General features: G+C 44.5%; 1 protein-coding gene across 4 annotated transcripts in view; it reads right to left on the minus strand.

Annotated features, from left to right (window-relative positions):
* The window catches only part of WDR11 (WD repeat domain 11), an 81,045-nt gene that overhangs the window by 55,991 nt on the left and 7,756 nt on the right, over positions 1–17,298 (minus strand). For all 4 annotated transcript variants that reach the window (XM_073685382.1, XM_073685381.1, XM_073685380.1 and 1 more), the window contains exons 4-9: positions 15,826–15,999; positions 13,833–14,019; positions 12,800–12,965; positions 12,555–12,669; positions 7,865–8,063; positions 2,129–2,232 (exon numbers count right to left, since the gene is read on the minus strand). In XM_073685382.1, the coding sequence (XP_073541483.1) occupies positions 2,129–2,232; positions 7,865–8,063; positions 12,555–12,669; positions 12,800–12,965; positions 13,833–14,019; positions 15,826–15,999 (945 nt within the window). The remainder of the gene's footprint in view (positions 1–2,128; positions 2,233–7,864; positions 8,064–12,554; positions 12,670–12,799; positions 12,966–13,832; positions 14,020–15,825; positions 16,000–17,298) is intronic.

Genomic DNA, 17,298 nt, shown 5'->3' on the forward strand with positions numbered 1-17,298 from the left:
CAGGGGGTGTCTGTGTAGAACTGTATCAATCTGACCTTAAGTGTCCCTTAGGGGGAGTGAAACGTCACATTGGTGCAAAGTACAGATCCGTATCACGTGATCCGTCTGACGTAATTGTGATGTCAGGCGGGTGGCGATCCTTCACAGTCAGCATCATGCAGGGGAGAAAAGAACACGGCCTCTTCTCCTCACTGATCTCTGCAGCTACTATGTAGAGCTACAGCAGGCCTGAGTTATGTATCATTACAAAATCTTCCAGTTCTCCTTCCACAGCAGTCAGTGTGGGGTGAGAGCTGACACCACTGTGAGAGGAGATTGGAAGTGTCTGTGTAGCATCGGCGTCTCTGCCCCCTGCCAGGCAGAGACGCCGTCCCTCTCACCTCCCCGCTCCTCTTCCTGCGGCTGACGGCGCGCGCTCCTTCCCGGGCACTGTGCTTAGGGCGCGCGCGCGCTCCCTCTCTCTTAAAGGGGCCGCGCGAGCCGTCCTAAGGAGTCCCCAGCCAATTGCCAGAGGACCTCCCATATTTAGGGCACCTCCTCCAAAATGGAGTTGCCCGAGCAAAGTTGTTGCACAGTATACTTACCTCTGCTTCAGCCCTCAGGTCCCGTTGCCAGCCTGACTACCGTTCCAGTCCGCCAGTCTGACTACTCTCCAGTCCGACAGTCTGCCTCCGGTCATCCGCCAGTCTGTCTATGGGCAAGACCACCTGCTTACCAGGAAGCATCAGACAGTCATCTGTCTGCTACCTGCCGTGCCTGCTAGCCCGCTCACCTGGGAGCACTCGTCTGTTACCCGCCTGCTAGCCAAGAGACTTCTACCCGCTCTGCTGTCACTTGCCGTGACCACCTGCCTGCTAGCCAAGAGACTTCTACCTGCTCTGCTGTCACTTGCCGTGACTACCCGTCAGCTACCCAGAGACTTCTGCCTGCTTGTTGTGTCCATCCACTATACCGGTCAGTCCCAGCCATCTGACCCGTGGGAGCCACCTGCTCTCTACAAGGTCGTCCCCAGAGTAGCACCTGGTCCCTCAGCTCGGATCCTCCCTGGTCACGGAGTCGTTAGCTGCTGTCCGACCAGGGTCGGATCGAGTTGATACTTAGTTACGCCCCTCTGGGTCCCTCCTTGCACCGTAGCACAGAGGTTCCACCACCCGGACCCGTAACAGTCTGCAATGATACATAACTTCGCTCTGCTGTAACTCTACACAGTAGCTGCAGAGAGCAGTGAGGAGGGCGCGTTCTTTTCGCCCCTGCATCACGTTGCCTGCTTATAATTGGTCAACCTCATGTAGGAGAAGAAGTAACCGCCCCAGAGACAAATCACTAGCAACACCCAGTTGGGCTTATCATAATTTGCAACCCAAACTTTGCAAACTAATATCTCAGCAACGGAGAGGAGAAATTAAAAAATAAAAACTATGTTTTACTCAGCTCTGCAGTCTTTAATCCATGGTGTGTCCAGTGTAACATGCTCAAACTGGAGAAAGGTCTTCTTTAAAAAGGATTGTCTGGTTTAGAAAATCCACATTCAAACATTTGTTATGGAAACCAATAGTTAATTCAGGAGACCCCTGTTAAGTACCCTCATCTTTTAAGAAGAGTGAAGAATCACTACAAAAACCATCTCTCACCCCAAAAGCCACAACATGTCGGGGTGCATTACACAGACGGCTGTTGGTTTTAAAGGGAAATGCACAATTCTTTTTTCTGCTGCAGGAGTCTCAGACTTTATTGAAAATTACTGGGGGTCTCATGAGTAGGACCATGCCATGGGGGATTCTTTTAACAACAATTATAAAGCAACCAACAGTTTATCGACTAAATTTCACAGATTCACATGAATGAAGCACTCGATTATGCTGCAATTCTTTAAGTGGACTATGGTCACTTCTGAACATTAGGTTGGAAGGGTCGGTTGTGTCCACTGTGAGACAAAACTGCCATTAACCTAACATTGGGCCGTGTTACTATAAGTAGGCAAATGGACTGTGAAGATATCCAGGTCTAAGAGGGACATAATAGGATTTATTTTTTCTCTCTGTTGTCTCCTCCAGGCTTCAGAAGATAATGAGACAGGCAGAAACAGAGGACTGGCAGAGAACATAGGAAGAAACTAACAATATCTTACCTATCATACTGTCAAGGGAGAGATCTGGACATTTCTTCAGCTGAAGCCCCACTGGTTTCCCACAGAACGACAGAGGGGCATATAAAGTGCATGCATTGGAGCCGCTGAAGAGAAAGAATTATAAAAGATCATGTTATATAGAATTATAATGGAACATGCCAATAACCACACAACTGCAACCATTTTTCATTAAAAATATCCTACCGTTTTATGTCTGCAGCTCCTATGTAGACCTATGTATCTCTACGGTAAATATGCAAATTGTCTCTTCAGTGAGGAAGAGGAGTTGAAATCTAGTGCCACCTATTGGAAGTAGCAATCCTAAAAATCAATACTGACCCCTTAACGAGCCTTATCACATGACTTAGGTTAAAAGCCAAACCAGAATCTCAATTTGCAGACAGTGTTTCGGGGTATTGCCCCTCGTCAGTGCAAAGTGTGAGATCTGATTTGGCTAGGTGAGAGGCTAAGAGTGGGATCTAAGGGGGAACATTTTTCCACAAGGATAAACATTACCCCTTAGATCTCTACAGTAAGAAACAACAAACAATCCCTGTATGATCAGATACTACAGTCACACATGCCTCTTCCCCCCAGTTCTACTTAAAAACATTTAAAGGGAATCTGTCACCAGGTTTTTGCTACCTCATCTGAGAGCATGGTTAGCAAATGGGTCCACAGTCATGGCATATACATAAAAAATGTTTTATATGAATTAATGTGCCAGATTAAATTCTCTGCATGGACAGAGTAATGGGTTCAGTATATAAAAGAGCATAGATCATATAGAAAAAATGTACACCAGAACCATTTTTTTTTTTTTTACTAAACAAATATCAAATTTTTATGAGTTACAATAAAAAAAAAACCATTTCATTAAAAGCACATAAAGTGTGAAACCACAAGGTGGCGCCACATTCCCAAACAAGATTTCTACAGGCAAAAGGTGCATGAGATCATCTACAATATATGGCAATCCCAAATGTGTCTACATCTATAGCCTGCTGGTGTCATGCTAATTGGATAAAACACTATCACAAAGAACAAACAAAATATAAGAAAACCAAGAAGGACGTACATATGTGAACCATAGCAGGGAAAGTACATACAAACATTTGTGGTTACCTGCAGTTGGATGTTGTCTCAACCCCAAAACCCCCAACGTACGTTTCGCCGTAATGCCTTCTTCTTTGTCATAATATTAAATCCAATTAGCATGACACCAGCAGGCCATGGGCCACACTTGGGATTGCCAGATACTGTAGATGATCTCATGCACCTGTTGCCTGTATATATCCTGTTTGGGAATGTGGCGCCACCTTGTGGTTTCACACTTTTTTATATGTTTTAATTAGAATGTTTTTTTTTGTATTGTAACTAATAAAAATGTGATATTGGTTTGGTAAAAATCTTTTTATGTGTACATTTTTTTTTCTATCTTATCTATACTCATCTGAGAGCAGCATAATGTAGACAAGGAGACCCTGAATGCAATCAATCCATGTATCACTTAGATTACTGGGTACAGCAGTTGCAACGCAGAGTTTTTAGATTTAGCAATGCAGCAGATCTGAGAAAGCTAACCCCTCCCACACCACAGCTAACCCCGCCCACACCAGGCTCTGTATGTACATGGTCTATAGACAGTGAGCTGCTTCTCCCAGGGGGGGGAGGAGTCGGACAAATTGTTCACAAAGCGATTAGATGGTGTGGCCAACAAAAATTTTTATATCACCAGTTTGCTGATTTTTTTACCCATCCTCACACAGAACTGATAATATACTTTTATTTTGCAATGTGACCATTTTCAGGTATGAGCCTCGATACTGGGTCCTTGCAGCTCTACTTATGGTTAATATGCAATACAGTTTTTTCTGTGTTGCACAAAATCAGTTTTGTGAATGAAGGGGGTTGGCGTACTGCTTATTTCAGTAGCTAAGCCAGCCCCCTTCTCTGTCTCTGCAGAGGATGTGATAGATAAAAAGGGACTGGCTTAGCTATTGAAGAGTCCAGTCAGCGAGCTCTTCTAACACACATCACTGATCAAGATCAAGATGGGGGAAGGTGGGGTACGGGTTCTCCTCAAAGAGACCAGCTGAGTATGGAGTCTTAGAGATAATGCTCCAAGGGAGAAAAGTATGAGACTTACCTCCATTACAGAGCTAAAGAAACTCATCTCTGAAGTGCCAGCAGGGGGTCTGTAGAGGATTTTCTGGCTTGGCATTCATCCTTGGTAATGTAACAAGGCTCATTAAAGGTTGGACTCTGACTTATACGGTGGCTACCACTCCTAGGTGGTACTTATGAAAGCTCTCTTGCAGCCCGAAAAAATGCTCAATGAAGTATCCACCCAAGAAACTCTACTGGGCCAAGCAAAAACCAAAAGTGGAGCTGTCAGGATCTGGTCAGACAGCTGAAGATCGGAGCACCATTGGAAGTAAAAGTACAATAGTCAGTTTGCATGTTCTCTCCGTGTTTTTCTGCAAGCATTTCCCCCAGGTTTCCTACAAAGCTCCTGAAAAAGTTTCCCTATGAAAATTAACAAAGTTTCTATCTAAAATAAGGCAAGTAGACGGTAAGCCCCACTGGGGGCAGTGACTGCTCTGGGACATATGTTGGATCTAGAACATCCAGAGAATAAAAAAGAATACGAGTCTCCATAATTGTTTTTTTTCCCCATTTCTAGCGCCAGACTTTCCATCACATGAAGCAGCCGCCATGGATGCTACGGAGCCACGATGGAAGGGAACGGCTCCTATTACAAATGGAATCACATTTCTCTACAAAGTCATTCTTTTTTAGTTGTACTATCACCGATGATAACACGTGATTTTTTTCCCCTTCATTGAATGCAGAACATATGGTAATTGTAAGGGAAACACAGGAGGCCAATAACACACAGTGGTGACCAAAAGTTTTGCTTTTTTTTTTTTTTTTTTTTTTTAAAAGTGGGATTACGTCTGTCCGGATGTTGTGATGCCATTTTCCTGGTGCTTTTAGTAAACCGGAAGCAAATGGTTGTCAGCTATTAGGACTAAAATGGAGTTTGACGTTGTTTTATCCCTTTATGTGATCATTTTCAACATTTGCTGGGCCAAATGTGTTGCATATTTTGTCATAGGTAGTCAAATTTTGCCTAAAATATTTATTTTTTATGTGTTTATTTTTAGGTTAAAACATGGCAAAGACAAAGCCAAATGTATCACCAGATGTCAGGAAGCTTATTATTCTGAGAGTGATTCTAAGGTGTTGAGGTCGGGTGAATCCAAGTTCAATCTGTTTGGTAGTGATGGCGAGCACTATATATACCGCCCATTGGAAAACATAATGATGTAAGGTACCAAACACCTACAGTAAAACATGGTGGTGGCAATGTCATGGTTTGAGGCTGCTTTCGGCATCTGCCATTGGCCCTCTGCATAGAATTGATGGAAATATGAATGCTACCATGTACAAGGATATACTGGAAAATGTAATGCTGCTACATGGTAAGACCAAAGTAGGCAGGGGATGGAGATTCCAGCAATACAATAATCCTAAGCAGTAAGCACACATCCAATTTAGTCAAAAATTGGTTAGCAAAGAAAAATGTTCGCCTGTTGCAATGGCCAAGCCAATCACCTGATTTATACGCTATAGAGCACCTTTGGGATGAGTTAGGGCGACGAGTTGGGGAGTGTACCCATAGCAATACAGATTAATTGTTTGCAGATTTGCAAATGGAATGGAGCAAGATCCCTCAAGATGTCTTGAATAGCCCAATGGCTTCAATGCCCCGTTGGTGTTGTGCAGTAATTAAAGCAAGAGGTTATGCTACAAAATACCAAGTTATGGCATTGTAAGCAATGAATTCATCTCCATGTTGTAATCAATAAATAGTAGATGCAAAATTTTTAGCAGTCAGTTTTCTTTAATGAAATGACCATTCCAATATTCAAAAGCATTTTGGTTAAAATTAAGGTCTTGCATGATGACAACTTCATGCACTTTCAATTCATCACCAGGAAAACGGCATCACAACCACCAGACAGAAGGAATCACACTTTTTAAAAACAAACAAATAAAAAAAAAAAAACTTTTGGTCGCCACTATAGATCGCTGCAGGGAATCGTTCTGCGTCTTATCGACATGGCAAGCAGAAGTTTAATAATCCAGAATAAACACTGCATGGATGAACTCAAATACACCAGCAGAGAATGTGAAATACTTTGGGAGCGAGTTCGGGGTAAAAGATACATATGGTTATTTAGCAGCTGAGGCAGTAATAGTGACATTTAGCTGGAGGAGTCTCCACGAAACACTTCTGTAATGGCGGCTTTCTTCAGACGGTAACCTGCGGCACGTCTCTAGATGATGGAGATGAAAGGATGGCGCGCAGGTAGGAGAGTTTTATGCATATATAATATATATGACAACACACTTTTTTGTGAGATATGTATGGCATATGCATTTGAGAAGTCTAAATAAAGAAAAAGGTGTCCAGATGCACCTGCCAAACAATATGCCCAAAGCAGAATATGCCCAAACAGAAGCCTATAATCGCACTTTAGTATATGACTTAGGCCAAAAATGTGGTACAAGTCTCCTGCTTCCTCGGAGCTGAAAAATAAAAGTTCCCTAATACAACGCTAAGCACAATTAAAAAATAAACAAAAAAAACCCCACATTTTTCCAAAATGCAGTATACTCGGTAGAAAAGAGCAGTAACATTCAGAACATTAAAGGGGTTTTCTCATCTTCATTCGTCGGGAATCCCCTGCCGCTTGGCTTCTACCTTCCCAGGAGCAACGCTCTCCTCATGATTGACAGTTCGGACGAGCGGTTTGGTGGAGCTGCTGGCCCTAACTGCTGGTGCCCCGGGGCTGTTAACAGTGGCCCCTTCACCTCCGCAGCATTGAAGGAACGCAGGGTTACTGAAGCTGAATGGAGCCAGAGATACGGCCAGTTGCAGAGAATAGATCTTGCAAGCATTATGATTATTGCCTAAGAAACCGGCCACCTCTGACACATTACCTGTCCGGAGATGTCCCCCGCTGTAATCCTCTGACCGCGGACGCTGAGGAGCTGGGGAAAATGAGGAGCTCCAGCAAGCGGGGCCCTGCACAGAGTGGAGCTCACTGTGTGACAGGACACCTCTCCTGAGCTCAGCGCAGCTCCAAGCCCCGATCGCCGAAGCAGCTCATTCTCCCCGGCGTCAGCGGTCAGAGGACTACAGCGGGGAACATCTTTGGACAGGCGAGTGTAAGGATTTTATTATTTTATTCTTATCTTTACACAAGGACTCTGCAAGAGCAGACACTACTACTCTCAACATTGTCTCTTGCTCATCACAGCGCGAGCAAGGAACAATGATGAGGGCAGCTTTCAGCACCCGGCGCTTGGGAACAGCGATAATTGTACACGGATTCCCAAACGCCGGTACGTGTGAGCCTGATGCTTAACATGGACGGCACATGGTTGTCACACACGAACACATGGGACACAGATATCTCTGGTACCGGAACTATATGGACGTGTGAAACCGCCCTTACTCTTCTCCATGGGTCATTTCTGAAATTGCAGCTCGGCAAACACCAGTAATTTATGCCGATACCAGCTAAAAATGCTGCCGTGTCTATCAGAAAGCCGCCATCTTTAATGTATGTAAACTGAGCAATCAATGCTGCTGATCTTCTGCCAAATGCTGAAACTAAACGTTAAAAAAATATGTTAAATGTAAGTTGTATATTGAACAACCTGGCACTGCGAATCTTCCTCCCAGGGACACTAGACTTCAGCTCCCAAATCATGACCCTTCCATCGCTGATAATAAGGGCGACAGCATTCTCATTTATAGGGTTGCAGGTTATGCTGTAAGGACGCACAGTCTTGGTAACCCGGATGGCATCGCACTGACAGCGCAGATCATAAGTCATCTCCGGCACCGGATCAGACTCTGCGAAGGAAAAAGAAAAAAGGACAGGATTAGTGCAGTTGTAGTAAAACGTCCCATTGGAGATATTACATAATTCATGATGGATAAAGACATTAAATATTCCCCAAGGGATTCATTTGTGAGGATCACAATCACAGCAGTTTGCATAGTTTATCAAGTTTGTGTCTAAAGATGATATAACATGATTTTTCAGAATAGGATAAGTATACACACATATGAATTATTTTATCATGGGAGACAGAGGTCACGTAGGATATCTGTGGGAAGTATGACCCCGGAGCTTTTCCTAGCATATATGTAAGGGTCGAAAGGGCCGAGGTGTTCTGCTGCGACCCCGGACACTAGTTACAAAGGTCCTTGGGTGTGTATATGTGACTAAGTCTCTTTCAGGGAACTTTCCTTGTGATTGCATTGTTTCTAGATGGTAGAAGCGGGGACCCAGCAGTTTAGTATAGAAGACACTCCAATATATGAAAATAAACTGTAGTTTACTGGTGGAACGTACACACAATATGTAGCAGGCACAAAGCTTGTTCTTGACATCTTCCGCACTACACAGAAGTACACACATCGTGATTACAGGTGGCGGCAAATATCTGCTGAGAACTATTTCAATGATACAGCATCCTTGAACGTCACTCCCCATTTCCTTCTGCTTTCCTTCCAATCACTATGGTGCAGTAATGGTGCTCCAGCCTGGCAAACCAGTATCTCTTCACCAATGCTTCCAGGTTCCAGAAGATATGCAGCCTCTGTCCTTTTCTTCTGAGCCGTCTTAGGGTCCCCAATGACCCAAGGCTATACCTGCAAACCTCTGGCTCCGTACTCTAGAAGCTGAAGTCACCGGTCTGTTTCATTCTTACTCTTCTGAACAACAGAATTGCCTGCTGTAATCAGATCCAAACTGCTATGATACTATCCTGTATCAGACCCATACACACACACACAGTTACATTTGCCACGACTGAATTCACCCTTCTCGTTGATCTGTCTGCTACTACTTACTAGAACTTACTAGCAACTTCCCTTTTGTTCCTATTCCTAAAAACTTCTCCCAGCTACAGGGCTTGGCTGAGTGTAAACTTGTCATGGCTCGACTCCGGGGCTCGATCCGATGATCTCTGGCTGTGGGTCGGTTTCCTTCTCTGTTTGACCACAGCCTGTGTTGTCTCTGTCCAACTCCTGATAATGCTCTGGTCTTTGCGGTGTTGCTTCTATGCAGGTGTTTTCACTTCCTCATTTTGGTTTGTCCCATCACATCTTGAAGGAGCTATTTATACTCTCCTGGCACATGTAGTCTTTCTGGCTATATTCCAAGTTAGATAGATGTTTGGAGTCCCAGCTCCCCAGTGAAGGATTATCTTGCTGAGGTTTTCTCTATTGCTTCTCCTGCGGTTTGTTTGCGTGTTCCCCTTCTCAACACTTTTCACATTTTGTTACATTCACGGTATGGGGCTTTTCACGTATACCGAAGCTCTTTTGGGGTTCCTTTCTTTTTCTTCCGTCTTTCATGTATGACTGTGTGCACAAGTCTTTAGCCCTGTGTCTCACCCTCTGTCTGTGTGCACTACGTTCTGCTGTTGTTGATTTGGGTTACACTCTGTGTGCAGTTGAGGGTGAAGTTAAGGTTACTCAGGGTCAGCCGATGTTGAGTGGGGGCGCCACTGTGTAATTTTATGATGCCAAACTCCGCAGTCAGGCAGGGACAAATCAGGGTCAGGCTAGGGATTAGCCTAGTCTATGAAGGAACCTGTGGTGTGCACGTTTAACATTCCCCTGGTTTGTTCATCCCGGTGTGAGTGTTAGGGCTTGGTCAGAACAAAACTTTTCTGTATTGTAAGGTGGCTGCCGGACAGGTTGTGGACGGGAGGTATGTGCCCCTGAAGTGCCAAGCGTCGGTGATGTAGGACCCGGAGAAGCAGGCTCCAGCACACATAGTGCTGAGAGGAATTTAATGGGCCCGGATTACAGGGCCGGGTTTTACGAGCAGCTGAAAGAGCTGGGGGGTGGGGGGGTACAGCTGCTCACTTACCTCAGAGTCCAGGTCTTGGAAGGCTGATTTAAGACAGCTGCGCCTGTCTCAGTCTGTCTGTGTGTGTTGGGCAAGGTGATCAGACCTTGCATGTGCTTCTCAGACTCTGCAGGAGGCAGAGGAAGGCACTTTGTTTAAACGGCTGAGGCTGTGCTGAATGGACTTGTTATTTTGAGCTTTGTTCTGTTGTTCCTTTTTGTGCCAGGAAAAGGCTGTTACTTTTGTTTCCTCACTGGTGTACGGACACTAAATAAAACACCAGTTTGTTTGAACCTGCGGACTGCATCACTGTGTGAACCTGCGCCTACCTCCAACGCAGCTCAGTGAGTACAAATCCTTACAGTATTTACACATACAAAAGGGAAAAAATAGGGTCCGCACACCTTTAGTATTGAATTAAAGCACAGGTGCACAAATACGCCATGTAGCCAATATACTAACATGTATACATTCACGATACGTCAGCACACTGCGACTAATGAATACATCAACTCCAATATTGCTGCAGAACGTAAAACGTACTTAGCGTGTTTTCATCAAAGAGCGCAAAAGCCATCCAACCATGTCAAGGGACCATCCATATTAACCCCTTCACTCCCAGGCCACTTTAGGTTTTGATATTTCCCTCCCCTTCTTCCAAGAGTCCTAAGTTTTTTATTTTTCTCTCAATATATCCATGTGAGGGCTTGTTTTTTGCGGGAAGAGTTGTACTTTTGAATAACACCATGAATTGACCATATAATGTACAGTAAAATGGGGAAAAAAAATCCAAGTGTGGTGAAATTGCAATAAAAATGCAATTCCACAATAGTTTTTTAGGTTTATTATTTACCATGTGCTTTATAATGGTAAAACTGACCTGGCAATATGATTCCCCCACGAGTACGCAGATAAATAAAAAATAAAATTATACATGTTTTCTAAGTAATGAAAAAAAAATTCTGCAACTTGTATGACAAAAAAAGTTGTGTTTGTTGTCATTTTCAGATCCCTAGCGTCTTCATTTTTGGGATCTCCTGGCTGGGTGATGGCTTAGGTTTTGCGCCCTGTATTGATGTTTTTATTGATACCATTGAGGGGTACATATGATGTTTTGATCGCCTCTTACTGCAATGTTGTGGCAGCCAAAAAACGTAATTCTGGAGTTTCAATTTTTTTTCTCGTTTCGCTGTTTACCGATCTGATTAATTTACTTTATATTTTGATAGCTTGGACATTTCTGAACGCAGAGATACCAAATAAGAAGAATTTTTGTACTCACTGTAAAATCTATATCTCGTAGTCTTCATTGGGGGACACAGAAACCATGGGACAGTCTGCTGCCTCCTGTAGGCTAACACTATTAATACATCCAATTGAAAAATTGCCTCCTCCCCTGACCATACCTCACCTTCCAGCATCAGGCGCTTCAGTTTAGAGAGAAAGCAGCAGGAGAAGCCCAAAAAAGAATTACAACATGAAAGGAAAATAATCAAATTACATCTTGAGAGAAAAATGTAAAAAAAACTAAATGCACGCCCGACCAGGCAACCAAGGGTGGGTGCTGTGTCCCCCAATGAAGACTACGAGAACCAGATTTTACAGTGGGTAACAAAAATCAAAACAGAAACCATGGGACGTCCCAAAGATGTCCCTGGGGTGGGAGTGAAAACCCAAATATTATACTGTTACCACAGAAGTTTTCCTACTCAAGCTGCCACCTGAGCAATGGATGACTGCAGTATCTTCCTGCCAAGACTTCCGCCTGCACAAGAAAAGGTGTGGACTCTGTAAAAGCTAGAAAAGATCTGCACCGATACGCTATCTTACATAACTGCAGATCCGATGCCTGGAGAAGAACAGCCCAGGAAACTTACAGTCCACGCAGAGCGTTCCCTAACTCAGAATGGAGGCGCACTGACATCTGCCTTATAAGCCCCGCAAATGGCCCAGTGGTAGAAAGGGGCAAGGCCATGTGGAAGGAAGGGTGTGGCGAGGTGGTATCAAGGGACGTAGCCACATGGTAGGAAGGTGATGTGGTCCCGTGACAGGAAGACATGGCCCAGTGGCACCGAGGCCGCGTGGCCCGATGGCTGCGAGGCCCCGCTCTAACTGATCAGAAGGTGGACATATGCTGGCCCACTTATTGACCAGCAGGCCACTCAGAGGTTATTTCCTTCCTGATTCCCCTCACTGACTCATGCTTGATTGTATACAATCATTGCAGGCAATATTCAATCCCCATATCAGTGCCAGAGAAATAGTGCTTGACCTGAGAAGAATAAGAAAAAGTGCGATTTTTTTTTTTTAAAAAACGACCTGAGCCAGCAGGAAAATGTCTTCTGATAGGAGACAACCCCTGACTTCACACCAATTCCCAATGAAATGAAACAATAAAGTAATATAAAATAATTAAAAGCATAAACAATCATCACACAATAAGTAAATGACTCTGGTGTGTCGTGGACCACTCCTCTTACCTCCTTCTTCATTTGGCACCCCCGGGTTCCCACAGCCTTGCCTGCCCACACGTAATGTAATACACCCATTCTCATGCAGGCAGAAAAGCAGATCTCTCTGAAAGCACGGGGTCACCTGGACAAGGAAGGACAGCGTAAAATATCAGTCACAAAAAATGAAAATAACAGCAAAAAGGTGGCCATGAGAAAGCATGGTCAAAAAAGACATGAAGAAGTCGAAATAAAATAGATATGAAAACACAAACCTGCAAAAAAGGCACTCCTGTCCTCTCAATCGCTACAACTCCCACCGTCTGGTTAACCTCCAGGTCCAAGATGAGGATTTCCCTGGGATACAGCAGCAGCATGTGGTTGCGTTTCGAAGGCAAATAGGACAATTGCAAACACTCGTTCAGCGTTACAGCCTCGGCACTGCAGCGGGAAGGAGAAGATGTCATCCACATGCCGCCATCATAGGGATATCCATGGTAAGACGGTTAAAAAGGACTTTTATTCACCATTTAGTTTAAAGGGGTTATTCCACAAGTTAAATTTACGTTTCAGCTCACGCAGGATACACATTTTGTGAATTCACACCCTATTAAAAAAAAATAAAAATCTGTGCTGATTTACTGCATATTCTATATACACTGGGTGGACACCTCCACATTACACCTACAGTTGCCTTTATGACCTCCCATTCTAAATCCATAGACATTAATATGGAGTTAACCCGCCTTTGCAGCTACAAAAGCCCCCACTATTCTGGGAAGTATTCCTATAGGATTTGGAAGGTGTTGGAATTTTTTTTGGAAGGTGTTGGAAGTGGGGCCGAGCTCCCAATCTCCATTCATCCCAAAGGTGCTGAGGTCCGGGATCTGTGTCATGCGCTTCCACACCAAACTCCTCCACCCACGGAACTTCCTTTGTGCATTGGGGATAGTCAAACTGGAGAGAACAGGGTCTTCCCCAAACTGTTCCCACAAGGTTGAAAAAGTACAATTGTCCAAAATGTCCTGGTATGCTGAAGGATTAAGATTCCCCGTCACTGACACTAAATGGCAGAGGCCGACCCCTGAGAAACAAGCCCATAGCAGTACCCCTTCTCCACCAAATTTATGCAGTTGGCACAATGAAGTCAGTTCGGTAACTTTCTCCTAATGGACTCGTTCATCAAAAGCCAGGAGACAATCCCTTTAGAAGATGCTCCATCTATCATCTATTCCCATGCTGCGTATTGCATCAGTCACTAATATGCAGGATTATGAGGACCCCCAGGCTTCTACCATCTGGACCCACCTTGGCTTCTCATTGGTGATGAGAACCTTCACCTTGTTCAGCGCTTTCTTAGCCCCGGTGGTGGACACCGGCTTCGCATGTGCCGGGCTGGAGTGAGGACTTGAGATGTAAACTTTCCGCCCACTACTCGCTGGAGGCTTAGATGGCGAAAAGTCAGAGACAAATACGATGCCCTCACTGGTGAGCACTGAGAGAGAAACACTGGAACAAGTCAAAAACGCACAAATGTACCCTCTTACTCTAGTGATAATGATAATATACATAACGTGAAGAAGATCTGAGGGCTCTCCCGTCATGTCCACCTGCTAGTATTCCCCATAATACGACAAAGACAGACCACTTCTTCTTACAACCCTGGGGGATTTTTTTGCATAGTGCCATCCCTCTGTTATCCTTCCTGGAAATGCATTAATACGTTGATAACTAGCCAGTACCATTTCCTTTGTGGAAATGTTGTGTGCAAAGCTTCAGAGTGTCAGTGTGACATGACATTTTCCTTTGACACAGGGAATGGTAACACTCAACATGGCCATTTTTTTTTACCTATTTTCAGAAGGATTAACAGAGGAAAGGGACAATGCTGATTTCTGAGAAAAGGTCATGCAGAATTGGTATTTTATGGGGGAAACGTAAGCATTCACTTATAGGGGCTGTCAAGTTTGTAAGTTATCACCTATCCATAGGATCGGAGGTAATTTATTAATCCCAACGGATCCAACTGCTGGTCTGCTCCATTCATTGCACATTGTACTGTGCTGGACATAGCTGAGCCTATCTCTGGCAATCCAATAGCTAATGAATGGTGCAGAGATGTGCTCCATTCAGAGGAAGCTCTCCTGAGTCCTGCCCTAAAAATTGATGGGGGTCACAGTGGGCGGACCACCAGTGATCATTAAAGGGGTTTTTCAGTGAAAAGAAGATAACACCTAACTAGTGATGAGCGAGCGTGCTCGTTTAGCCCTTTAAACGAGAACGCTCGGGTACTCGCCGAGTAGTTTCGGCGTGCCCAGCATTTCAGTAACAGCTGCCGCAGCTGCATATGTCACATCTATTAGACAGCTGTGACACATGCCTGTCTGACAGGCTATCCCTGTAGGTGTCACAGCTAACAGATGTAACACATGCAGCTGCCCGCCCGGTCGGCTGTTAGTGAAATGCCGAGCACGCCGAAACTACTCGGCGAGTACCCGAGCTTGCTCGTTTAAAGGGTTAAATGAGCACGCTTGCTCATCACTACACCTAACCCAAAATAGGTGATAACTTAACATATTGGTGAGGGGTCCAACCGCTGAGACGCACAGATTGGCAGAATGGGGCAATTTTCTACCTGTACGAATGGAGCGGTGGTGCACATACTCAGTTGCCGCTCCATTCATTCTCAATGGAGACTACTGGAAAAAGTGCAGAGCTCAGCAGTTCCATAGAGAATGAATGAAGAGGTGGCCAAGTACATGCACGGTCGCTCTATTCTAGCAGGGATAGAAGTGCCCTGTTCTGGTGATTGGTGGGGATCCCAGTGGGATCCCAGTGTTTGGACCCTCTCTGATGTATACGTTATAACCTATCACATCGTTGTCACAGGATAACCCCTTATTCCCTACCCTACAAATAAAGGATAATTTACAATTTCATAACAGCCCCTTTACAAGTTTCAGAAGAGATTAAAAGACCACTTTAAAGATCTGCACATTTTGCTTTAAACAACTCAGTATGGAGCGTCACCGCCTAGTACAGCCGAGGACACGGACAGAACCAGACCAGAGAAACAGCTGCATGGAGCCAGTACTTTCTCTTTTTCCCGGGTCTGTGAAGGTTTCATCGCTTTCTTCCCCACATCCAAAACACAATAATATAATAACTGAAATTGGTAGCAGTGTAATTGGCTGGGGAAATTAAATCTGCCGTCCCCACTGGGTACAGGGGGATTGCCACATCTTAAATACAGTGTGCAGAGCGCTGAAACAATGGGCAATAAATAATAAATGATTCTCACAGGCAAGTTGTGAAGGCTGGAAGGGATTGAAGGAAAAGCTCAGGATGTTCTCAGCGTAGCTTTTCTTCCATAGTTTGGTTCCCGTGTCTGCGTTCCACAATACAATGAGATTAGGAGGGTGAATGGCGAGGAGCAGATCACGAGAAGCGTCCTGGCTCCACAGCCACTGCATGTCTGCAGGGAAAACACCGGAAATATGTTATAGGAGAACCAATCACTGAAAATCACAAAACATCAAAGGATAGATCAATATATAGTACACAGGAAATTATCCAGGTCATTCATGCATTTATATTAGATAATATCTTGGTAATGTCCGTAGTTGCACAATAACTCACCAGTGAAAACACTCAACAGTAACCTATAGATTAAAGAGCTCATGCCCAAATAAAGCCACCTCTTCATGAGGTTAAAGACGTCTGAAACCGAGGATCCAAAGAATGAACCAGTCACAGATCACAATGTATATGCGATAATGGCTACCAGAGATATTTTTTCCTCATTGGGCTCAAGAACAATTGTATCATTGCTGATTGGAGCAACCAGAGCAGTCTGTGTGTAGTACTTGGATTTCACAACTAGAGTTGGCGAGCATTGACTGGCAGAACCTGGTCCAACAGCCGTGTCAGTAATCTGTGGCTGCTGGACGGCAGCTCTGAGAGTCGCGTCCTACCCTATGGCATCCGCCAGGCCGGATAATGAAAAGAAGAAGATCCGCGGATGTCAGCAGATGGGAAGCGGATCTCAGGATCCCAATCAGCGGCCACAGATTACTGACATGACTGATTGGACCAAGTCCTGCAAAGTGATTCGCACTAACTGTATTCACAATCTTGGAAAGACTAGTAGACACCATGGATAGAAAAAGGGCTGACATGTCGAAGTAACCCTTTGTGGTCTTACTGCTGTAACATGGTTGTACTATGCAGCACTTTTCTTCCTACTAGTCATCTCCCTACCTATTTCACATCCAGACCATTTTAATTGCCCTTTAATAGATACAGCCAGTTTTGTTATGGGGCCGTTTTCCTGAACCAATGGGGAGAGCACAGTGTTCCTCTTCTGGCCAAGTTCACGTTCTAGTCGTGCGGAGGTCTGAAAAACACCTTTTTCCTTAGCCGTTTGTCTTATTATTCTACGTATGGTGGGCTTAACACAGTGACTACAAGTTAGATGTGGAGATATCAGTGGTGAGTGTATGTAACATTCACACAGACGACAGTCATGGTCTGAGTATGGACTGTGATGTCTGTGCCAGTCGTTGGGTCTCTTGGCCAAAACACAACAGTCTCATAGCCATACACATAGGCTGCTGAGATCGGGTCAGGAGACCTGCGGCTGGAACAGACATCGCAATCCATACTTGGATGATGAATATCGGACATGTGAAGCTGGCGTTCTAGTGAGAAACCTTCCTGAGAAAATACATTATTTACTGAACACTAAAAATGCAGGTGGGAGAAGAAAAAGAAA

This window comes from Phyllobates terribilis, unplaced genomic scaffold (assembly GCF_046119375.1).
Source record: "Phyllobates terribilis strain yellow unplaced genomic scaffold, ASM4611937v1 Scaffold_5__5_contigs__length_657084704, whole genome shotgun sequence".
NCBI classification, from domain to species: domain Eukaryota; kingdom Metazoa; phylum Chordata; class Amphibia; order Anura; family Dendrobatidae; genus Phyllobates; species Phyllobates terribilis.